Below are 25,007 nucleotides of genomic sequence, written 5' to 3'. Positions count from 1 at the left end.
GGGCTCAGGCTGGGCCACTCAAGGACAATAAGAGACTTGTCCCGAAGCCACTCCTGCATTGTCTTGGATGTGTGCTTAGGGTCGTTGTCTTGTTGGAAGGAACCTTTGCCCCAGCCTGAGGTCCTGAGCGCTCTGGAACAGGTTTTCATTAAGGATCTCTCTGTATTTGCTCTGTTCATCTTTCCCTCGACCCTGACTAGTCTCCCAGTCCATGCCGCTGAAAAACATCCCCACAACATGATGCTGCCACCACAATGCTTCACCCTAGGGAAGATGCCAGGTTTCCTCCAGACGTGAAGCTTGGCATTCAGGCCAAAGAGTTTAATCTTGGTGTCATCAGACCAGAGAATCTTGTTTCTCATGGTCTGAGGGTCTTTTAAGTGCCTTTTGGCAAACTCCAAGTGGGCTGTCATGTGTCTTTTACTGAGGAGTGGCATCCATCTGGCCACTCTACCATAAAGGCCTGACTGGTGGAGTATTGCAGATGGTTGTCCTTCTGGAAGATTCTCCCATCTCCACAGAGGAACTCTGGAGCTCTGTCAGAGTGACCATTGGGTTCTTGGTCACCTCCCTGAACAAGGTCTTTCTCCCCGATTGGTCAGTATGGCTGGGCCGCCAGCTCGAGTCAGTGTCTTGGTGTTTCCAAACATCTTCAATTTAAGAATGATGGTCACTGTGTTTTTGGGGACCTTCAATCGTGCAGAAATGTTTTGGTACCCTTCCCCAGATCTGTCCCTCAACAGAATCCTGTCTTGAAGCTCTACGGACAATTCCTTTGACCTCATGGCTTGGTTTTTACTCTGACATCAAAAGTGGGAACTTAAATAGACAGGTGTGCCTTCCCAAATCATGTCCAATCAATTAAATTTACCACAGGTGGACTCCAATCAAGTTGTAGAAACATCAAGGATGATCAATGGAAACAAGATGCACCTGAGCTCAATTTTGAGTCTCGTAGCAAAGGGTCTGAATACTTATGTAAATAAGGTATTTCTGTTTCTTATTTTTAATAGATTCTGCAAATTTTCTAAAAAACATTTTTCCCTAAGTCATTATGGGGTATTGTGTAGATTGATGAGAAAAAAATGTATTTAATCCATTTAAGAATAAGGCTGTAATGTCACAAAATGTGTAAAAGGCTCTGGATGAGAGCGTCTGCTAAATGACTTAAATGTAAATGTAAATGTAAGTGGTCTGAATACTTTCCATAGGCACTGTAGATAGATAGGATAGAGCAAGCAAAGTCAAAGGCAGCCATTAAATATAAATGTAATGACCATCACACAAAGACAGAGAGAGCGAGAGATAGATAGAAACAGTAAGAAAGAGAGTATCTGAGAGTGTGATGAGCAGTAAACCCTCACCTTTCCTCAGCAGGTAGATGTAACAGTCAGTCAGCAGCAGGTAGAGAGGCTGCAAGTCCCCCTCCATGTGACCCGTGCTCATCCTCACCATCTGGGAACAGACAGAACTAAACACTCAGGACTGCACCACTCCCGAGTGGCACAGCAGTCTAAGGCACTGCATCTCAGTGCTAGAGGCGTCACTGCAGACCATGGTTCGATTCCAGGCTGTATCACAACCGGCCATGATTTGGAGTCCCATAGGGTGGCGCACAACTGGCCCAGCGTCATCCGGGTTAGGGTTTGGCCGTCATTGTAAATAAGAATTTGTTCTTAACCGACTTGCCTAGTTAAAAAAAAGGTTCATATAAACTCAAAATATACACTGCAAAGCATACTAATAGTACTTGTTTATTCACCAATACATTTGAATAATTTTTCCCCAGTTATGTATTCAGAATGGACATGGTTGTGGCAGCGTCCCGATTCTCAATGCTTCTCCTAGTGTGCGCACTCCCTTTCAAGGATTTAAATGCTTTGGATTGGAGGGAAGCATTGGCTGGAGGGAAAATCTACTATTGTTAAATCCATGACAGGGAGGGTTTAAATCCAATGATAAATGCTCAAATGATCATAATGTATGGCCTTTACCCCCCCCCCCAAACATAATATACCACAGTGAAACAGAGGCTTACCTTGAAGAGCTGCTCCTCATTCTCTCTGAAGACGTGGATCATGAGCAGCAGCAGGTGATTGTTGTCCACCCTGAAACGGCCACACAGAATCAGCACACCACTATGGCTAAAGTATTGCCAAAAAAGATATACTTAAAAGATCCATTGTGTAATTTGGTGTACGACCTGACTGATTTCAGATGGAAATGTGAATTATACATTATACATTATTAGCGGTTTAGATGGTGCAATGATTTTCTACACTATACATTGCTTGTTATGTCACAACCTGAAATCAGACGGACATTAAAACACTTTCGAAACCAGAAAGCTAAATTCAACCTATTGCACCATGAAAAAAAGGTTTCATTCATGGTTCACCTAAAATGGTGTTAAGTAACCCTCAACTCACTTGAATTCTGCAGGATGAGAGTTTTCCGTTGGACTGAGCCTGTCCTCTTCAGTCTCCTTTTCAGTTTCTCCAGCAGCCAATCCATTCTCAACCATTACTGTCTCAACCTTTTCCTCCTCATCATGCTCTTCCTCCTCTAGGGAGGGGTCCTGTCCTGGCGGTGCCTCTGCCTCAACTTCATGGCCACCAAGAAGAGCCTGTGACTGGCCATGCCCTGCAGTGTCATGGTGGCCACTACGCAGGGCAGCAGCATCTGGACTGTGGGGGGTAAAGCAGTAAAAGTCTGCAGGAGCCGGGGGGGCCTGCAGGAAGTTGGGACTCGGGGCCAGAGCAGGGCGCAGCAGGGGGGGGTGCCTGGCTTCCGGGTCAGGCGGCTCACCCATCGAATCCCCTCGAAAGGGCTGCTGCTCCGGGGGCTGCGGGTTGGCTTCAAGGCTGGTGGAGGAGGGCCTTCTGGGGAGGGAACTCTGCTGGGTTTTTGCCCCCTCCTCTTCTTCTTCTTCCTCTCCAGCTGATCGCCCCCAGGTCTTCTCCCCATCCAGAGCACCGTTGAGCCGGTCCATGACGTCACGTAGGGGCTGGCCAACGCTGTCCATGGAGGTGTCTGTCATCTCCGGCAGCCGCAGGAGGCCCTCTGACTCTTCCTCCTCCCCTGTCTCCCTCCTGCTGCTCCTCCTCCTCCTCGCCGTCTCAGCCCCCCCTGAGCCCTGCGGCAACCCCACAGAGGGGCTCCAGGTGTCTCCTTCTGGTCCCTCACATCCAGCCGGGGCTCTGTCGTCTGCCTCCGCCTGCTCGAAGGCCACATTGTTCTGGTCACCGCTCACTGTGGAGCTTTTCACGCTACAGCGCTTTTTGGATGGCTTCCTTCGTCTGGCCATCCTGGTGGAAAAGAAACAACCACGTCATAATGGGTAGTTCATGTGTACTCTTCCTGGGCCCATTGTATAAATTAACAAATCACATTTTCCAAGCCACAGAGCTACAATAAAACAAATAAAATATTTATTTGTCACACGAGCCAAATACAACAGGTGTAGACCTGACAGTGAAATTTGGGATGCACCGATATGTCATTTTTGGCCGATACGCATATTTTCCTTGCCCCCCAAAAAGCGATACCAATAACAGATATGAAAGATTTTTGCGGCCTTTTAAGCATTCTGGTACAGTTAAAAAGTTCTCTCTCACACACACACACACACACACACACACACACACACACACACACACACACAGCGGAGTAAGGCACTGAATCTCAGGGCAAAAAGCTCTCACTTCAGTCCCTGGTTCGAATCCAGACTGCATCACATCCGGCCGTGGTTGGGAGTCTCGTAGGGCGGCTCACAATTGGCCCAGCATCGTCCGGGTTTGGCCAGGGTAGGCCGTCATTGTAAATAAGAATTTGTTCTTAACTGACTCGCCTAGTTAAATAAAAAAGGTCACACACACAAACGTATTTTGTTGGCATTTACGTATGTCCCCCGTTTCCATCTTGTCCAGCTGTGTATGTAACATTTCACGTAAACCCTGTTTCTTGTCTGCATCAAAGTAGCGGTCCTTGAACCTAGAGCCAAGCATGGTGGCGACACAGTAGAGGCTCAGAGAGAATGCCACTGAATCGCTTGTTCACAGCCTCGAGTACTTTGTAAGTTTTAACCCCACGGTCTGTGTCGGCAGTTTTGTTGAGCAGACGTTTAAATGCCACGACAGAGGGTATCACGTCTGCTGCAGATTATTTCTCGAGTCAGGTGTTTGGAGCTAGGAGTATGTTAATGCTTTCAATTTTTTAAAACATTTTTTATTTTACCTTTATTTAACCAGGTAGGCAAAATCCTACAATGTGACTTTCTGGATTTTTTTTCTGATTTTGTCTGTCATAGTTGAAGTGTACCTATGATGAAAATTACAGGCCTCTCATCTTTTTAAGTGGGAGAACTTGCACAATTGGTGGCTGACTAAATACTTTTTTGCCCCACTGTAGGTCTGTAGCAGTGTGGGTCAAGAGTGTGTCCCCCTTTGAAGAGGGGAATGACCGCAGCTGCTTTCCAATCTTTGGGAATCTCAGACGACACGAGAGGTTGACCAGGCTAGTAATAGGGGTTGCAACAATTTTGGCAGATAATTTTAGAAAGAAAGGGTATAGATTGTCTAGCCCGGCTGATTTGTAGGGGGTCCAGATTTTGCAGCTCTTTCAGAACATCAGCTGACTGGATTTGGGAGAAGGAGAAATGGGGAAGGCTTGGGCGAGCTGTGGTGGGTGCAGTGCTGTTGACCGGGGTAGGGGTAGCCAGGTGGAAAGCACGGCCAGCCGTAGAGAAATGCTTATTGAAATTCTCAATTAGAGTGGATTTATCAGTGGTGACAGTGTTTCCTATCCTCAGTGCAGTGGGCAGCTGGGAGGAGGTGTTCTTATTCTCCATGGACTTTACAGTGTCCCAGAACATTTTTGAGTTTGTGTTGCAGGAAGCACATTTCTGCTTGAAAAAGCTAGCCTTGGCCTGTGTATATTGGTTTCTAGCTTACCTGAAAAGTTGCATATCACGGGGGCTGTTCGATGCTAATGCAGAACGCAATCGGAAGTATTTTGTGTTGGTTAAGGGCAGTAAAATCTGGAGAGAACCAAAGGCTATATCTGTTCCTGGTTCTACATTTCTTGAATGGGGCATGCTTATTTCACCTCTTGCGACAAGCAAACCCGTATCCGGGAGCGTAATCATAGCCTCAAATGCATTAGCATAACGCAGTGGACATAAATACCCCTAGAAACTTTTCCTATTCATGAAAATCGCAAATGAAATGAAATAAATATATTCAAACACAAGCTTAGCCTTTTGTTAACAACACTGTCATCTCAAATTTTCAAAATATGCGTTACAGCCAACGCTAGACAAGCATTTGTGTAAGTTTGTCATGGCATAATGCTATGCTAGCTCTGCTGGCAGCAGGCAACATTTTCACGAAAATAAGAAAAGCAACCAAATAAAATAATTTACCTTTACCTAACTTCAGATGCTTTCACTCAGGAGACTCCCAGTTAGTTAGCAAATGTTCCTTTTTTCCAAAAATATTATTTTTGTAGGCGAAATAGCTCCCGTTTCTTCATCATGCTTGGCTGAGAAATGACTGGAAAATGCTGCAACTATAACGCCAAACTTTTTTCAACATTTGCTCCAAAATATCGACAGAAACACGGCAAACGTTGTTTAGGATCCATCCTCAAGGTGTTTTTAACATATATATCCGATAATATATCCGTCGAGGCAATTGGTTTCTCATAAGAAGCGATTGGAAAAATGGCTACCTCAGTATTTTACGCGAGATTTTCTGCGGGAGACACCATGTGACCACATGCTATATATGGTCCCTTACAGCCATTCTTCAATGGAAATGCCTAAAAAGACGTCACAATGCTGTAGACACCTTGGGGAATACGTGGAAAATGTAAGTTCATTTGTAGCTTATTCACAGCCATATAAGGAGTCATTGGAATGGGACGGTTTCAAAAAATGCAGCACTTCCTGGTTGTTTTTTTTATCTGGGTTTCGCCTGTAACATCAGTTCTGTGGCACTCACAGACAATATATTTGCAGTTTTGGAAACATCAGAGTGTTTTCTTTCCAAAGCTGTCAATTATATGCATAGTCGAGCATCTTTTCGTGACAAAATATCTTGTTTAAAACGGGAACGTTTTCATCCAAACATTTTAATAGCGCCCCCTCACTGGTTGAGATGGTGAGGAAGGCATTAAAAAATATATATAGATATTTTAAAAAACAGGCATCCTCTACTGACGGGAAGAGGTCAATATCCTTCCAGGATACCCCGGACAGTTCGATTAGAAAGGCCTGCTCGCTGAAGTGCTTCAGGGAGCGTTTAACAGTGATGAGTGAAGGTCGTTTGACCGCTGACCCATTACGGGTGCAGGCAATGAGGCAGTGATCGCTGAGATCTTGGTTGAAAACAGCAGAGGTGTATTTAGAGGGCAAGTTGGTTAGGATATCAATGAGGGTGCCCGGCTTTTGGGTGGTACCTGGTAGGTTCATTGATAATTTGTGTGAGATTGAGGGCATCAAGCTTAGATTGTAGGATGGCTGGGGTGTTAAGCATGTTCCAGTTTAGGTCGCCTAGCAGCACGAGCTCTGAAGATAGATGGGGGGCAATCAGTTCACATATGGTGTCGAGCACAGCTGGGGGCAGAGGCTGATCTGTAGCAGGCGGCAACAGTGAGACTTGTTTTTAGAGAGGTGGATATTTAAAAGTAGAAGTTCAAATGGTTTGGGTACAGACCTGGATAGTACGACAGAACTCCGCACACTATCTCTGCAGTAGATTGCAACACCGCCCCCTTTGGCAGTTCTATCTTATCTGAAAATGTTGTAGATAGGGATGAAGATTTCAGAATTTTTGGTGGTCTTCCTAAGCCAGGATTCAGACACGGCTAGAACATCCGGGTTGGCAGATTGTGCTAAAGTAGTGAATAAAACAAACTTAGGGAGGAGGCTTCTAATGTTAACATGCATGAAACCAAGGCTATTAAGGTTACAGAAGTCATCAAAAGAGAGTGCCTGGGGAATAGGAGTGGAGCACGGCAGGGCCCGGATTCACCTCTATATCACCAGAGGAACAGAGGAGGAGTAGGATAAGGGTACAGCTAAAAGCTATGAGAATTGGTCGTCTAGAACGTCCGGAACAGAGAGTAAAAGGATGTTTCTGGGGGCGATATACAGACAAAGGTATGGTAGGATGTGAATATAGTGGAGGTAAACCTAGGTATTGAGTGATGAGAGAGATATTGTCTCTAGAAACATCATTGAAACCAGGTGATGTCATCGCATGTGTGGGTGGTGGAACTGAAAGGTTGGATAAGGTATAATGAGCAGGGCTAGAGGCTCTACAGTGAAATAAGCCAATAAACACTAACCAGAACAGCAATGGATGGACAAAGCATATTTACATTAAGGAGAGGCATGCTTAGTCGAGTGATCATAAGGGTCCAGTTAGTAGTGAGTTTGGTAGGGGTAACGGCGATTCAGACAGCTAGCCGGGCCATCGGTAGCAAGCTAGCATAGGATGGAGGTCTGTTTTTAGACACCTTGTGCATTTCCGTTGGTAGATTAGTCGGGTTCCGTGTGGTAGAGGGGATCAATCCAATTGGCAAAATAGATATAGTTAGTGACCCAAGAAAAATTGTCCAATAGACCTATTCAGATAGCAGCCAATAAGACAGCTAACGATTAGCGGGCCGCAGATGGGCGTTCAGGTAACGTCGCAACGGAGGGGCCAGTTGGATAACTCCCTCGGGCAGATAACGTCGGTCATCCAGTCGCGAAGGCCCGGTGGGGCTCCGCATCGGCAGTAAAACGGGTCCGGATAGGTGATTGTAGCCCAGGAGTGGCTGAGATGGAACTCTTCAGCTGGCTAGCTCCAGAAATATTAATGTTTGCTCCGGGAACCAGTCAGGATGCTCTCGATGGTGCAGCTGTAGAACTTCTTGAGGATTTGAGGACCCATGCCACATCTTTTCAGTCTCCTGAGGAGGAATAGGTGTTGTCGTGCCCTCTTCTCGACTGTCTTGGTATATTTGGACCATGATAGTTCATTGGTGATGTGGACACCAAGGAACTTGAAGCTCTCAACCTACTCCACTACAGCCCTGTCAATGAGAATGAGGACGTGCTCAGTTCTCCTTTTCCTGTAGTCCACAATCATCTCCTTTGTCTTGATCACGTTGAGGGAGAGGTTGTTATCCTGGCACCACACTGCTAGGTCTCTGACCTCCTCCCTATAGGCTGTCTCATTGTTGTCGGTGATCAGGCCTACCACTGTTGTGTCGGCTGCAAACTTGGTGTTGGGAGTCGTGCTTGGCCATGCAATTATGGGTGAACAGGGAGTACAGGGGGACACTGAGCACGCATCCCTGATGGGCCTCTGTGTTGAGGATCAGCGTGTTGTTACCTACCATTACCACCTGGGGGTGGCCCGTTTGGAAGTTCAAGATCCAGTTGCAGAGGGAGGTGTTTAGTCCCATGGTCCTTTGATTAGTGATGAGCTTTGAGGGCACTATGGTGTTGAACGCGGAGCTGTAGTCAGTCAATGAATAGCATTCTCACATAGGTGTTCCTTTTGTCCAGGTGTTAAAGGGCAGTGTGGAGTGCAATAGAGATGGCATCATCTGTGGATCTGTTGGGGAGGTATGCAAATTGGTCTAGGGTTTCTTGGATAATGGTGTTGATGTGAGCCATGACCATCCTTTCAAAGCACTTCATGGCTACAGACGTGAGTGCTACGGGTCAGTAGTCATTTAGGCAGGTTACCTTGGTGTTCTTGGGCACCGGGACTATGGTGGTCTGCTTGAAACATGTTGGTAATACAGACTCGGTCAGGGACAGGTTGAAAATGTCAGTGAAGACAGTTGCCAGTTGGTCAGTGTATGCTTGGAGAACACGTCCTGGTAATATGTCTTGCCCTGCGGCCTTGTGAATGTTGACATGTTTGAAGGTCTTACTCACTTTGGCTACAGAGAGCTTGATCACACAGTCATCCGGAACAGCTGATGCTCTCATGCATGCTTCAGTTTTGCTTACCTCAAAGCTAGCATAGAAGTAATTTAGCTCGTATGGTAGGCTCATGTCACTGGGCAGCTCGCGGCTGTGCTTCCCTTGTAGTCCGTGATAATTTGCAAGCCCTGCCACATTCAACGAGAATCGGCACCGGTGTAGTACGATTCAATATTTGTCCTGTATTGACACTTTGCCTGTTTGATGGTATGTCGGAGGGCATAGCGGGATTTCTTATAAGCTTAACATGCCGGCGCCGACTGAGATGGCCGCCTCGCTTCGCGTTCCTAGGAAACTATGCAGTTTTTTGTTTTTTTACGTGTTATTTCTTACATTAGTACCCCAGGTCATCTTAGGTTTCATTACATACAGTCGAGAAGAACTACTGAATATAAGATCAGCGTCAACTCACCATCAGTACGACCAAGAATATGTTTTCCGCGACGCGGATCCTGTGTTCTGCCTTACAAACAGGACAACGGAATGGATCGCTTGCAGCGACCCAAGGAAACGACTACGAAAAAGAGGGAAACGCGGCGGTGTTCTGGTCAGACTCCGAAAAGGGCACATCGCGCACCACTTCCCAGTATTCTTCTTGCCAATGTCCAGTCTCTCGACAACAAGGTTGATGAAATCCGAGCAAGGGTGGCATTCCAGAGGGACATCAGAGACTGTAACGTTCTTTGCTTTACGGAAACATGGCTTACTGGGAAGACGCTATCCAGGGCGGTGCAGCCAACGGGTTTCTCCACGCATCGCGCGGACAGAAACAAACATCTCTCTGGTAAGAAGAGTGGCGGGGGCGTATGCCTCATGACTAACGGGACATGGTGTGATGAAGGAAACATACAGGAACTCAAATCCTTCTGTTCACCTGATTTAGAATTCCTCACAATCAAATGTAGACCGCATTATCTTCCAAGAGAATTCTCTTCGATTATAATCACAGCCGTATATATCCCCCAAGCAGACACATCGATGGCTCTGAACGAACTTTATTTAACTCTTTGCAAACTGGAAACCATTTATCCGGAGGCTGCATTCATTGTAGCTGGGGATTTTAACAAAGCCAATCTGAAAACAAGACTCCCTAAATTTTATCAGCATATCGATTGCGCAACCAGGGGTGGTAAAACCTTGGATCATTGTTACTCTAACTTCCGCGACGCATATAAGGCCCTGCCCCGCCCCCTTTCGGAAAAGCTGACCACGACTCCATTTTGCTGATCCCTGCCTACAGGCAGAAATTAAAACAAGAGGCTCCCACGCTGAGGTCTGTCCAACGCTGGTCAGACCAAGCTGACTCTACACTCCAAGACTGCTTCCATCACGTGGACTGGGACATGTTTCGTATTGCGTCAGATGGGAATATTGACGAATACGCTGATTCGGTGTGCGAGTTCATTAGAACGTGCGTCGAAGATGTCGTTCCCATAGCAACGATAAAAACATTCCCTAACCAGAAACCGTGGATTGATGGCAGCATTCGCGTGAAACTGAAAGCGCGAACCACTGCTTTTAATCAGGGCAAGGTGTCTGGCAACATGACTGAATACAAACAGTGCAGCTATTCCCTCCGCAAGGCTATTAAACAAGCTAAGCGTCAGTACAGAGACAAAGTGGAATCTCAATTCAACGGCTCAGACACAAGAGGCATGTGGCAGGGTCTACAGTCAATCACGGACTACAAGATGAAATCCAGCCCAGTCACGGACCAGGATGTCTTGCTCCCAGGCAGACTAAATAACTTTTTGCCCGCTTTGAGGACAATACAGTGCCACTGACACGGCCTGCAACGGAAACATGCGGTCTCTCCTTCACTGCAGCCGAGGTGAGTAAGACATTTAAACGTGTTAACCCTCGCAAGGCTGCAGGCCCAGACGGCATCCCCAGCCGCGCCCTCAGAGCATGCGCAGACCAGCTGGCCGGTGTGTTTACGGACATATTCAATCAATCCCTATACCAGTCTGCTGTTCCCACATGCTTCAAGAGGGCCACCATTGTTCCTGTTCCCAAGAAAGCTAAGGTAACTGAGCTAAACGACTACCGCCCCGTAGCACTCACTTCCGTCATCATGAAGTGCTTTGAGAGACTAGTCAAGGACCATATCACCTCCACCCTACCTAACACCCTAGACCCACTCCAATTTGCTTACCGCCCAAATAGGTCCACAGACGATGCAATCTCAACCACACTGCACACTGCCCTAACCCACCTGGACAAGAGGAATACCTATGTGAGAATGCTGTTCATCGACTACAGCTCGGCATTCAACACCATAGTACCCTCCAAGCTCGTCATCAAGCTCGAGACCCTGGGTCTCGACCCCGCCCTGTGCAACTGGGTACTGGACTTCCTGACGGGCCGCCCCCAGGTGGTGAGGGTAGGCAACAACATCTCCTCCCCGCTGATCCTCAACACGGGGGCCCCACAAGGGTGCGTTCTGAGCCCTCTCCTGTACTCCCTGTTCACCCACGACTGCGTGGCCACGCACGCCTCCAACTCAATCATCAAGTTTGCGGACGACACAACAGTGGTAGGCTTGATTACCAACAACGACGAGACGGCCTACAGGGAGGAGGTGAGGGCCCTCGGAGTGTGGTGTCAGGAAAATAACCTCACACTCAACATCAACAAAACTAAGGAGATGATTGTGGACTTCAGGAAACAGCAGAGGGAACACCCCCCTATCCACATCGATGGAACAGTAGTGGAGAGGGTAGCTAGTTTTAAGTTCCTCGGCATACACATCACAGACAAACTGAATTGGTCCACTCACACTGACAGCGTCGTGAAGAAGGCGCAGCAGCGCCTATTCAACCTCAGGAGGCTGAAGAAATTCGGCTTGTCACCAAAAGCACTCACAAACTTCTACAGATGCACAATCGAGAGCATCCTGGCGGGCTGTATCACCGCCTGGTACGGCAACTGCCCCGCCCTCAACCGTAAGGCTCTCCAGAGGGTAGTGAGGACTGCACAACGCATCACCGGGGGCAAACTACCTGCCCTCCAGGACACCTACACCACCCGTTGTTACAGGAAGGCCATAAAGATCATCAAGGACATCAACCACCCGAACCACTGCCTGTTCACCCCGCTATCATCCAGAAGGCGAGGTCAGTACAGGTGCATCAAAGCTGGGACCGAGAGACTGAAAAACAGCTTCTATCTCAAGGCCATCAGACTGTTAAACAGCCACCACTAACAGTGTGAGTGGCTGCTGCCAACACACTGTCATTGACACTGACCCAACTCCAGCCATTTTAATAATGGGAATTGATGGGAATTATGTAAATATATCACTAGCCACTTTAAACAATGCTACCTTATATAATGTTACTTACCATACATTATTCATCTCATATGCATATGTATATACTGTACTCTACATCATCGACTGCATCCTTATGTAACACATGTATCACTAGCCACTTTAACTATGCCACTTTGTTTACTTTGTCTACACACTCATCTCATATGTATATACTGTACTCGATACCATCTACTGTATGCTGCTCTGTACCATCACTCATTCATATATCCTTATGTACATATTCCTTATCCCCTTACACTGTGTATAAGACAGTAGTTTTGGAATTGTTAGTTAGATTACTTGTTGGTTATCACTGCATTGTCGGAACTAGAAGCACAAGCATTTCGCTACACTCGCATTTTAACATCTGCTAACCATGTGTATGTGACAAATAAAATTTGATTTGATTTTGATTTTTTAAGCGTCCGGGTTAGAGTCCCGCTCCTTGAAAGCGGCAGCTCTACCCTTTAGCTCAGTGCATGTGTTGCCTGTAATCCATGGCTTCTGGCTGGGGAATGTACGTGTGATGCACTTATTGATGAAGCCAGTGACTGATGTGATGTACTCCTCAATGCCATCGGAAGAATCCCAGAACATATTCCTAGTCTGTGCTAGCAAACCAGTCCTGTAGTTTAGCATCTGCATCATTTGACCACTTCTGTATTGAGTGAGTCACTGGTACTTCTGGAGGATAGAATTATGGTCAGATTTGCTAAATGGAGGGCGAGGGAGAGCTTTGTACGCGTCTCTGTGTGTGGAGTAAAGGTGGTCTAGAGTTTTTTTCTTCTTCTCTGGTTGCACATGTAACATGCTGGTAGAAATGAGGTAAAACTGATTTTAGTTTCCCTGCATTAAAGTCCCTGGCCACTAGGAGCGCCACCTCTGGATTAGAATTTTCTTGTTTGCTTATGGCCTTATACAGCTTGTTGAGTGTGGTCTTAGTGCCAGCAACGGTTTAAGGTGGTAAATAGACAGCTACGAAAAATATAGATGAAAACTGTTAAATGAAATAGTGTGGTCTACAGTAAATAGTGTGGTCTACAGCTTATCATGACATACTCTACCTCAGGCGAGCAAAACCTCGAGACTTCTTTAATATTAAGTACTTGGTACTTCGTGCACCAGCTGTTATTTACAAATAGACACTGACCACCACCCCTTGTCTTACCGGAGGCAGCTGTTCCATCTTGCCGATGTACTGAAAACCCAGCTAGATGTATGTTATCTATGTCATCGTTCAGCCATGACTGAAACATAAGTTATTACAGTTTTTAATGTCCCGTTGGTAGGATAGTCTTGATTGGAGCTCATCCAATTTATTTTAAAATGATTGCACGTTGGCTAATAGTGGGTAGGGGTGCCTTGTAAGGATCCAACGTTTTGTTGATAATCTGCCTCTAATGACAAGGCACCCCGACCTACGTCCCCGATATTTCCGTCTCTTCTTCATGCGAATGACAGGGATTTGGGCCTTGTCGGGTGTCCGAGGGCTTTGTTGATCTGATAACTTTAGTTTACAGACATCGAGATTAAGTGATAATGTGCCAATTGGATTCAACAACTCCAAGCTCTGTGTTGAGGCTGAGAAAAGTATGGGTAACATAAAAAGATAACCACCTAACTAGGCTAATTCCCATGTAGTTTTAGCCACAGAGGCTAATGTTAGGGGTCTGTGCTGTACCTGATAACCTCTAGCTCGTTGCTGATGCTCTCCATGTCGTCCCTGGTGTCGTGGTGGCAGCTGGCTGTGTGGACGGGTGTAATGTCAGCCGAGGTGTTGGTGTCCGAGTACTCGTTGAAGGGGTTGTGTCTGAAGGTGGGGCTGCGGGGCGGTGGCGGCGGCGTTCCCCTCACTGTGATGACGGCAGCGGCTGCCCGGAGAATCACAGAATCACTGAAGACCGTCTGAGGGTCTGAGGCATTTGAGCGAGGACAGCTGACTGGGTCGGTGAGGTCACCCTCTATGGAGGGACACACACAGTCAAATGAATAGCAGAACAGTCACACGTACAGTATGCCACAGGCTACTGAACACACTCTGGGTTTAAATGAATGAGAATAGATACTGGTGCTTTGGCTGGGACAGGGGTGAGAAGGTCACACAGGCAGGAAGACAGACATAAGCGACAAAGGCCTTGGCTAAACCATCCTACCATAGCTTACTGTACAATATAGTTGATAAAGCATACATAAGGCCACAAGTGTTTATTAAATTGATTTAGGATGTTTCATTATCTGTTCAAATTAGGTGCCTAATTGATATTGTTGAAGTCAATCAATGCAACATACCAGGACTTGCTTGGAGAAATTATACTTAAATGAAACTAGTTAGCCTATGTCAAGTGAATGAATGCAGTGCTACACACTAAAGTTGGTGACAAAAGCGATAAAGGCTGGGTTGAACCTAGACCAAATACATGCATTCCAATGTTTCCACAAAGAGAAAGAGAGAATATTCCACATATATGCCAGTAGATACCAGACAGAGTGAGTACCATTTCATCAGGCAATGCAGCTCTCATTAGTAATATTCCACATCAATGCTGCATTAGCTTTAGGATCACACCTTCAAAGAGAAACATGTTGCGTGGTTCATTAAAACATGATCGTCAACATCTAACAATTCACCAGTGCATACAAATTTCTACATAGAAAATAACTTACCTGGCCATAAATCTTATTAAATGTTGGCAATAGTGCCACATCATAATTGATTGCATAAAGGTGAGCACAAAATGCCCCTAAAATTATATATACATAAAAAATGTTAACATCTAGGCATCATTATGATATTCCTCCTGTTGTACTCTACAAATGTAGTGATATTAAGGAGTGATGCTTGATTCAGTAGTGTCTTCAAAGAGAAGTGTAAAAGCATTACCAATCCATTTTGCCTACTTCCCAAGAAACTAGCAGGAGATTAATCAAAAGCCCTTTGATTCCTTTCTCTACCATTCCCTCTTAGCATTAGCTAGCTGCTTGTTCTTTATCAGTATTGATATTGCAATTAAGATACTCCAATTAAACCACTGGCTACACACACACAGAGGACCAGCATGCATTCAGCACACACAGTGGGATGGAGGACATGCATGATGCTGTGAGACGGGGAAGGGGGTGGCAAGAGAGGTGAGGACGGAGACAGAGAGGGAGGGAGGATAGGGGAGGGGTAACCATGTCCCACCTTCCCAGTCTGCACTTGGCTGCAACACGGGGAAGATGTCACCGAAATCATAATCTAAAAAAGGAGGGATAAGACTCAAAATTAGAACAGGAAGGCCCGAGAGAGAAGAGACAATGGCACACACTGAAAACATGACATATGAGAGAAATATAATACACATGATGATAACAGACACAGGTATGGGAAGGCAGACAGAAAACTACAATAAAAAAAATGAAGAATCGATGGTTTGTGGAAAGTGATGAGAGATACGATACTGTATGAGAACATTCACACCATACTGTGTTGGGTGCTCAATGAAAATCACTTCAATGTGAGCACTAGACTATTATTTCTACGTAATAACCCATGAACGGGTTAACCTGATCGATCCAACATCAGCTTCAACACCCCATTACTTGACACACCGGCCTATGAATTAGGCTAATGGACCGCATAACAAGGAGTGGGTGGAGACTGAAACCAAGGTAGAGAAAGAGAAAGCAAGAAAGAGAAAGCAAGAAAGAGAAAGGTGGAGCCCCTGACCTTCACTGGACGGGGCGATGGCGCTGTCATCCCATTCCAGGTTGGTGGAGGTGAAAGAGTGCAGGGACAGGCTGTCCGAGCTTGGGAGACGCTCCTCAAAGTCCAGAAGGTTATGAGGCTTGTAGTACTCCGGCATGTAGGGGGCCACGTCCAAGTAGGGGACATCCTAACGCCCAGAAAACAAAACAATGGAGGTTTGAGAGTGTTGTTGATATTACATTATACATGTCTCTTTTTTGACTGAATTATTTATTGGGTTTTACGCACCAACCATGTACTCTGTTTACATTCTTTGGTTAAGCCAAGTTGTACCTTCTTTTGTTACAATAAAGACTGAACATTGAACTGTTGGACTTTTGTAAATTAGGGGTATTGATGTGAATTCTAATGGTTTCAAAAAACTGTTTAATACTGACCAACTCCAGATCAAAGCGAATGAACTCCAGTCCCGACACCAAAGTGAGAAAGAGCGTGAGGTGATCATGGCTGCATACCAATGCATTTCTGGGGGAGAGATTCAAAGCAAATGGTGTATTTACAATAAGGAGACTAGCTACACGGATTAGTCAAAAGGAATAATATGATGCTCTTTAGGTCAGAAGACTCACTTGAAGTAATACTTCTGCAGCAATCCTTGGTTCTCTTGGAAGAGACGGAGGTAGCTTTCTAAGGAGCTCTCACTCAGTGCTAGGTATAACCAGGCACGACCTGCACAGAAACACAACAGAAAAATAATTGCTCAGTACGAGGGACATGGGCATAAGTAGATAATTTTTACAAGCACCCTCTATTCTTTCTTTCCTGTCTGAACTTGCAAATAAGTCAAACAAGTATACCTACAAACCTACAAACCTACAAAGAAACCTCTCTGTAAAAAGAGAAACAAACATGTGCAAACCACAGTGGTAATTACTGTAATCCTGACCTCAAATAACAGCAGTCTTGTGCTACATTTCTGGCATGTGACACAAGAGGAACTTACATTTGCCAAACCACTAACAAATGTCATTCACATTATGACAGTAAATGGGAGTGTATGAATTTATTTACAGAAATGGCATGTATTCGTGTTTACTACTATGAAATGTTTGCCTCTTAAGTTGCCTACAAGACTGATGTGAATGTGTGCGTAAGATGTGGTGAAAATTATTGTGTTCTTACTTCGCCCAAGGTTGGTTGCTATGTGCTGGAGCTCGTCTATCTGCCGGACCGCTTCCCTGCGGGTGAAGTGTAGAACCAGGACCCAATAACCTGAGGAGATATCCTGCAGCCTGCAATGCACAAAACAGGAGAGTTGAAGAATATAGTTCAAAACGTACAATCACAGACAATGTCAGAGTTAGGATGTATCAAAGTACTGAGAAGATTGGTCTCTCTCAGTCTTCTTACCCATAGAGCAGTGCATGGTCGAGGTGCTCACACAGCCGCTGTAGGACCCGGTCGTGATTCCGAATGGCTGGGGTTTCATCTTCACAGGCAGCAAAGTAACTCTGCAACTGCAGTCAGTGCACAAAACAGGTGGAACTGATGTGAGTAGGCCCACAGCCAAACTAGAAATATGGTGATTTCTTCCCCAGTCATGAGACCCTGAGAGGAGTACCACATGCATCAAATATTGACAGCTGACAAGCATGATTGTGCAATGTCTGTCTGAGGATACAGTATAGGCTTTGATGGCAGTATGGAGCCTGAAATTGGTTAAATGCAACAGTATATCTGATCCCCTAAATGGTATTACCATGACTAACTTAAATTAATCAGACTTTTGTGCGTCACCTCAGAAAAGACCAGTTAAACAGCACTGACTGAATATACTGGAATGTAGAAATGTAATAAATTCCAGTCCCCTGATGATAACGTGACCACGAGACAGACTGGGGACAGGAATTAACCAAATATAGGCAGAAGATGATTTGAATATCATATCAGGCAAGGTCTATAAAGCAGTGGTCGTCTGGCACAGCACAAATACTTTGGAAGGATGGGACTCAATGTTACCACACTGCACAGGTTTATGCAAAGGGTGAATGTCAACATTCAAACAGGGTTCAGCCTAATTTATGAAGACACCTAGAAGTCAAATACTGAATGTCAATGTTTTCACAGTACTCATGTTTATCTGAAGCACGTTTATTGAAATGTGTTTGGAAAATTAGCAACAATATGTTGTCCTTCAAATAGACCTAGCTAGCTACCCAAGGGTTGCTGAATCGACCATGACAAAGAATTTTAGAAGCAAGTTTATTACGGGACAGTATCGATATGCGGCAGTCAGGCAGCAGCAGGATTAGTGCTGTTGTGCTTTGTTTTCACCAGCCATTGAATGTCTCGACTAACCAATACAATAATAGTGACGTTAGCTAGTAAACAAAACACCCATGTTGATATACTTAATCCATATTTATTAGCTAACTAAACAATGTTCAAGGACCTTAGTCATCAACTGTTTTCTTTCATGAACCAGGCCTACTTATCCTAGCATGCGTTTATTTTTACGCCTGCTACGTAACTAAGGGTAATACTCATGTTTAGTCTTCAAATAAGTTAGCTAGCTAATCATGCTAGCATGAAGAATGTGTGCTTACGAGACATAATATCAAACGTACCTTCTTGACAGACAAAGAAATGTTTTCCAATATTCGGTCCTTGACTTTAAGTTGATCCATCACTGGTCTCCTTGGCTGCCTGCAGCTGTCAGCTGATTCCCAGAAGTATCGATGTGGTCTGTTGATGTTCTCAAAGCTAGACAACTAATAGCTAAGCTAGCTAGCCATATATATATGTAATGCTGGTACAGTAATTGACTAGCACACAACATAAACCATCAAGCAAGCAGCTGGCTAGGTAACGATAACGTTACCGTATTAACGTTTCCGTAGTTAAACTAGCACACAAGACAGTGGCAAGTGCTAGCTACTAACGTTGACTAGTTTCCTAGCTGACGTTAGCTAGCTACGGTCTCAATACTAGCCTCGGAAACGTGTCGAATGACTATTCAACTAAACTGGCTAAAACGTTAGCTTGCGAGCTATCTAGCCAACGCGTTACCTTAGCGCTAGAGAATGAATCTCCCACTGTCATAGGTTGCGTACAGTTTCGGTGTAGCGAGCTACCCAGTATTTTAATATCCGAATTGTCCTTTAATATATACACTTCTTCAAACGTACTTTTACTGTAGATAAACTTATTGTGAAATTGCGAGACCATGAGCAAGTTCAGGCCCAATGTTTAGTCTAGTGGAGGAATAAGTTCTTGACAATGCTAAGCTAGCCATTCCAAGTTCTACGTCACTAACCGCCTGTCAATGAGCTCGTGACACACCAACAAAATGATTGTAGACAGATGTGGGAACGGATATATTTTCGCAAAAAAATGAATTGTAATATATGTTCTGCCCTGTCCTGCTGCAGGATATGTTATTGACTAATAATGTCATATCAACATTTTATTGTAGCTTTTAAGGACTTGTTTAACTTTCTAGTAGTTGAAAATATGTTAGGCTTACCACAGAAACCGATTCTAATAAGACATTAAAATATTCAGTGCATTTCCATATCAATGTGTTTTTAATCCTCGTACAAGTGGGTGGGGGGGAAAAAAACAAATTCATGCAATATTTCCAAACAAGTGCTTCACCTGATATTGAGATCTGGACGCAACAACATCAAATTCCCAACTTAATTTTAGAACACTCACAGATAATTTAAGTGATTATTTTATACATTAACGTTTTATTTTTTTTGTACAAAAGCTGAGTAAGTTGGCCTGCAAAGCCCTAATTAAATGCCCCCACAACCAATATAGAAGCACCAATTACAATTGTCAACTCTTTTTGCAGGTTCTGACAGACAATTTAAGCAACCAAGAACCTTCACCCCCATTATCTACCAGCCCTCCCCTAATACACATGTATCACCCTAGTCTGACTTCTCCTTTTCTTTCATGTGAAGGAAGACTATGCTGAAGACAAAGAGTCCTCCCATCATAGAGAAGACACTGGCATAGTAGGGAAACGCAGAGGGGATGAAGCGGTCATACTGGGTGTGCTGCAGGGGTCGCACCGACACCTATGGAGAGGATGTATACATTAGCAAATGAGCATCTTACAGTTCAGGACTATATTATGTTTTCTTATAGTGTGATAGGTACCTTCCATTACAAAACATGTTTTAATGTAACAGTTCCTTCACCTGAGTAGAGGAGTACAGGTGTGTGTAGCCTAGCCTGTTATAGTCCACCTTGAACTGGAACACTCCATACACGTCAGGCAACTTAAACTGGACGCTGTACTTATCTCCTGTTGAGAAAATAAAAATAAACATTTCAAATCAATTTGTATTAGTTTCATGATTCGTAAACAGGGGCAGACTAACAGTGCAATGCTTACTTGCGTGCCCTTCCGATCAATGCAGACATACACAATTAGTAACGATAACGTGGCACCAGTAGAGTAAATGCGCAGGGGTATGAGGTAGATATGTACACATAGTTAGGGATAAAGTTACTAGGCAACAGGATGGATAAAACAGTAACAGCAGCATATGTGAGGAGTCAAAAGAGTTAGTGCAAAAAGTGTCAATGAAGATAGTCCATTGTAGATATTGGTTATGACTTGGGGGTAGAAGCTGTTCAGGGTCCTGTTGGTTCCAGACTTGATGTATCGGTAGCAGGATGAACAGTCTGACTAGGGTGGCTGGAGTCTGAATTCACCACAAGAGGAAGGCCTTAACAGGTCCTGGAAGGCCAGGGAGCTTGGCCCCAGTGATGTACTGGGCCGCACGCACTAACCTCTGTAGTGCCTTGCAGTCGGATGCCAAGCAATTGCCATATCAAGTAATGATGCAGCCAGTCAAGATGCTCTTAATGGTGCAGCTGTAGAACTTTGTAAGTTTAAAGATGCACACTTTCGAATACAATTCGTTTATTTGGGTTATTGGAAAACTGTTCTGCCTCATGAGAATTACAACAAAAAATAATTATGTAAATATTCATGGAAAAATATTGTCCAATGTTCCATCTATTTTTTTGCCAGCACTGAGCATATTTCAGGTCTGCTGAGCAGAAACTTGAATGTTGTGAACATTTTGTGCAACGTCCGGCACTGAGCCTGTCCCACTAAGTTACCATTTTAACAGTGGCAAATTAAGCTAGAGTCTATTTGATCAGAATGGCCTACCATAAAAATAAATAAACAATTTAAATGGAGAAAATGCATCCCATAACATTTTCACATGAAAAACAGCTATATGACACAGCCTACAGTAGCCGCCAATGTGTGGCGTTCAATATAGGCCTACATTCCATGAGACTTTAAAAAAAAAAACTTTATGCAGAGCTTGACATTAACCTTTTTAGCCACTTGTCCTTCAGTCAAGTATGATGCAAGAAACCACCTTATATTCATTATTCCCATAACATTATATTAGAGAATCAGACAAAAATGTATGCTACCCTCTGCCCATTAGATTCTTCAAGCCCGTCTCAAAATACAATACTGCCCCTCTTAACCTGACTTACTTTTCAAAGATGGCTAGAAATGTACACATTTCATGCATTTTGTATGCAGCAATCACTCCATTGCGGACCAAAAACTAGCTATAACTGGGATAATAACTCACTAACAAGCAAAGAATATCAACAAATGTGCACACGGGCTCTGCACCTTGATCTCAAAACAAGCGCATCTAGGCTACTCGTAAGTTGCAGTCGCTCGTGCCTGTAGAATCCCCATTTCGATACACTCTGCCTAGAACAAAAACAATATTTCATAGTTTGCTTTATTTCGGTATATTGAAAGGGGCTGATATTGAGTCGATCACAATTACCACAGTAGAGGGAAACGTTGAGCCGAAAAATATTGTAAACTAACAGTGTGAAAATCAAGTCAAGTTCAGAGAAGTTGAATTTTGTGCATCTCTGCAATGGCAGGTATTTTTTCACGGACTGCTTAAAGAGAACATTGGTCATGTCTGTGAAATATTCATACCATTTTTCTTCAGGTAGGTCCTGACGAAGGGGTCAATTCTCACAAACTCCAGCTGGATGTCTTTTCCGTCAAAGGGAACCCAACTGCCCTTGGACAGCTTCTCAATAACAACGCTGTACTCCTGTGTCGGAAGTAAAGGACAGAAACAATGCCATGCCACTTGATGAAAACGAATAGCTTCATGCTCACTCATGAGCTCAACGGGCATATTTTCAACTTTGAATGTCCGTTAAATAAACATAAAAATTGCTAAATACTGTCATCATAGATTAAATCATGGCCTTTTAAGTGCCTCACCACAAGGTCTGTGATTGTGTAGGCTGCAGGAGGGGTGCTCTCGCCCACAGGATGATGGGTAACAGCTCCCACCCGGAGTACACCAGCCTCCTTGAACACCCATTGGGACAGAGCCTCAGCCAACTCCATGTTCCCAGTCTGAGCGTACCTTCAAGGAGGTGCAAGACAGGAATTAAAACAGTTCCATTTCTAGAAATACAAGGGTGATTATTGGACAATTAAAGTGAAAAAGTAGGGCAGGCAATTGCAGAGCAGATGATGAAAAGCACTAGGAGAGAGAGTTACCTCTGGGAGCCAGGTGTGGCCTTCTGCACAGCTGAGTTGAAGAAGGCGTCGCTGAAAAAGTACAGTGAGCCGCTGAATACCACACGGGCGTTGTTCCTGGCCTGGAGTCCAGCAATCAGAAGAGTGTTTTTTCCAACAGCATGGGGGTACTGTCCAGAAAGAAGGAGAACATAGTGTCAACAAAAATATAACATTCCAGGGATAAACACCTTATACATGCACATAAGTTACTACAATTTCAAAGGAGAATGTTTGATAAGGAAGGAAACAGTGCTGGTATTACCTGAGAGATGGGCCGGTCAGGGAAGTAGGAGTAGGATGTGGAGGAGCCAGTCAGGATGTCCAGGACCAGGGGGTTATCTGGGTCTGCCACCATGCTGGGAGAAGATGACAACAATCCTTCACCATGGGAAACAACCCAATAACAGTGTAGTAATAACCCTTGTTAAGAGCAAATAATTGTTATCCACTGTAATGATAGACTCACCCAACACCCTTGAAGAGGATGGGTTTGTCACTGGGGTTCCCAACAATAGTGGGAGCCTTCAGCAGATTCTCAGGATCAGCAACAATCAGGGTATGCTTGGGGAAAGAAAAACAGTTACATCTTATGATCATAACCCACCTCAAGTGCTCTGTAATTCAAATGGACACTCAAGCCACATCTTTTCTTAAGAAGTCTACATTACCAGACAGGTGTGCAAACAGTGCCTCTATAAGCAATTGCAAAAACTACAGCTTAAAGGTTTACATTAGAATATTATCTACATCTCTTCTGCTTACCTCACCAGGGTCTGACACATCGTAATGGTGGTGGTCAATTACAGCAGTCTTCTCCTCATCAAACTCAATCCCACATTCACTGCCCAGCTCTCTAAGTGGGTCACCTAGGGCAAAAGAGAGGACAAAACAATGGCACTAGTTCCAGTGTAAATGAAGAAGAAGCAAAGTGTGTGGTTTTTACACGCATCATGGAAGAATAATCCATCTTTGCACTTACCAATATCAGAGCCAGCAGCCACCAGGACATTGCCTCCACCATCAATGAATGATGTGATGGTCTCAACATTGATGTTGCCACCAAAGTCTTAAAGGAAAAACATATGCATTGAATAGTTTAAACTTTGTAACAAGAGTCACTGAGTAAAGTTATGAAATGCCACAAATTTTCAACTGCAATATTAACTAACCTTCAACAGATGGGGAGAAGATGATGAGGTGGTCATAGAGAAATTGGCCATATTTGATCAGGGAAAGTGAAGGATCATCTGCAGTCTTGAATGAAAGGTCAAAACCACGATCTGCAAAAAGAAACAGCTCCATCAGCCCGCTGCAAATGTATTTGCTTTACACATTTGATCCCCTAGGATATGCTGTTAACCAGTCATTTCTAGTGCATATGAAGAATGCACTACTTTGAGGGATGCTTGTATTAAAAATGTGTATTGCCTTGGATATACATTTGGGAAACGTCATGTAACCGCACATGCGCAGTGGGGTCTGTAAAATGTGCAGGATGTAGCTCAGCAGTACACTACAATCACAATTAGTGCAAAAAGCTAACAGCTCGTATCTGTCCACCTGACGATATCTTCAACATCGACAATGGGAGCTAGCTAGATACTATTTGACCAAAATCAATGCCACACGCCCCAGCAGTGACACCTTTTCCTATGCAACGTTAACAAAACTAGCTAAGATTAGCTAGCTGGTAGTGGACAGATATGAGCGCTAATTTAGATTAATATCTGAACGAAAACACGTTGTTATTGAATGTAATATTGCGAAACCACTAGCTACCTAAGTATCAATGATTGAGAAAAGCATGAGTATTCCTTCTCACCTGCCAGACTGCGGAAGAAGATTGAATGGGTGTCTCTTATGTTGAGGTTGTCCAACAAAACGAGTGTCTTTCCGTCAGCCAATGCCATGTGCATCATAGACGATATTGTTAAGAAGAAAATACAATTGTTTCCCAACAGTCTGGATTTTGTTTGAGCCATGCTTACGGTCCGTTTATTGGATAATAACGTAGTACTACCCCGGCTCGTTTGTATGTCTGATGTCCGCGTCGCCATTTTGGGAAATAAGCCGACGTCAGCTTTAGCAGTAAAACCTACATTTGGCCTCAGAATTCAGCCAATCGCACACAAGAACGCGTCCACCGTGCATTCAAGTTTGACAATGAACACGACCAGGGCACTTTTATTTTATTATGAGGAAGTGTGGTTTTCTGTAATATCTGTGCGAATACTTAATTGTTTGTATTTTTTTTATCAATAAATTATCTGCAATACTGTGCATAATCATAATTTAAAGATACAAGTGGGTCATACATTCTTGTCCCAATATGCAACATATAATGCATTATGCCGGCCAATTTGAAGTGTTACTGAACTTTTTTTATTCACCCAAGGAACACGTGTGGTGT

The 25,007-nt window shown here is 44.3% G+C and overlaps 2 protein-coding genes across 9 annotated transcripts in view; both read right to left on the bottom strand.

Moving 5' to 3' along the window:
* The window catches only part of LOC118359785 (pleckstrin homology domain-containing family M member 2), a 28,822-nt gene extending 9,414 nt beyond the window's left edge, over positions 1–19,408 (bottom strand). For 7 of the 8 annotated variants that reach the window (XR_004820747.2, XM_035738513.2, XM_035738519.2 and 4 more), the window contains exons 1-11: positions 18,615–19,408; positions 17,398–17,504; positions 17,170–17,279; positions 16,617–16,716; positions 16,425–16,512; positions 16,009–16,174; positions 15,484–15,537; positions 13,981–14,260; positions 2,430–3,308; positions 2,039–2,108; positions 1,365–1,455 (exon numbers count right to left, since the gene is read on the bottom strand). Coding sequence is in view for 7 of the 8 variants with exons in the window: in XM_035738513.2 (XP_035594406.1) it covers positions 1,365–1,455; positions 2,039–2,108; positions 2,430–3,308; positions 13,981–14,260; positions 15,484–15,537; positions 16,009–16,174; positions 16,425–16,512; positions 16,617–16,716; positions 17,170–17,279; positions 17,398–17,504; positions 18,615–18,674 (2,005 nt within the window). In the remaining variant the exon portion in view is untranslated. The remainder of the gene's footprint in view (positions 1–1,364; positions 1,456–2,038; positions 2,109–2,429; positions 3,309–13,980; positions 14,261–15,483; positions 15,538–16,008; positions 16,175–16,424; positions 16,513–16,616; positions 16,717–17,169; positions 17,280–17,397; positions 17,505–18,614) is intronic. The other variant, XM_035738514.2, reaches the window with a different exon arrangement.
* A 143-nt stretch (positions 19,409–19,551) lies between these two features.
* Positions 19,552–24,688, bottom strand: ddost (dolichyl-diphosphooligosaccharide--protein glycosyltransferase subunit (non-catalytic)). The gene is made up of 11 exons (XM_035738523.2): positions 24,420–24,688; positions 23,767–23,877; positions 23,577–23,663; positions 23,360–23,463; positions 23,064–23,158; positions 22,860–22,953; positions 22,577–22,725; positions 22,292–22,439; positions 21,995–22,115; positions 20,199–20,305; positions 19,552–20,075 (listed from the first exon to the last, which is right to left on the bottom strand). Exons 1-11 carry the CDS (start codon positions 24,652–24,654, stop codon positions 19,926–19,928), a joined length of 1,401 nt encoding a protein of 466 aa, XP_035594416.1. The 5' UTR covers positions 24,655–24,688; the 3' UTR covers positions 19,552–19,925.
* Between the last annotated feature and the right edge of the window lie 319 nt (positions 24,689–25,007).

The sequence above is a fragment of the Oncorhynchus keta genome, chromosome 27 (genome assembly GCF_023373465.1).
Source record: "Oncorhynchus keta strain PuntledgeMale-10-30-2019 chromosome 27, Oket_V2, whole genome shotgun sequence".
In the NCBI taxonomy this organism is placed as follows: Eukaryota; Metazoa; Chordata; class Actinopteri; order Salmoniformes; family Salmonidae; genus Oncorhynchus; species Oncorhynchus keta.
This window is presented reverse-complemented; position numbering and strand designations above follow the sequence as displayed.

What these genes read in the sequence shown, in the direction of transcription:
- ddost (XM_035738523.2), bottom strand. Translation starts at nt 24,654, where the DNA reads ATGGCGACGCGGACATCAGACATACAAACGAGCCGGGGTAGTACTACG. An exon ending in GGCTGCTGGCTCTGATATTG is followed by an intron (nt 23,464 to 23,576) that starts GTAAGTGCAAAG and finishes CTTTTGCCCTAG; the next exon opens with GTGACCCACTTAGAGAGCTG. An exon ending in ATCCTCTTCAAGGGTGTTGG is followed by an intron (nt 22,954 to 23,063) that starts GTGAGTCTATCA and finishes ATCTTCTCCCAG; the next exon opens with CATGGTGGCAGACCCAGATA.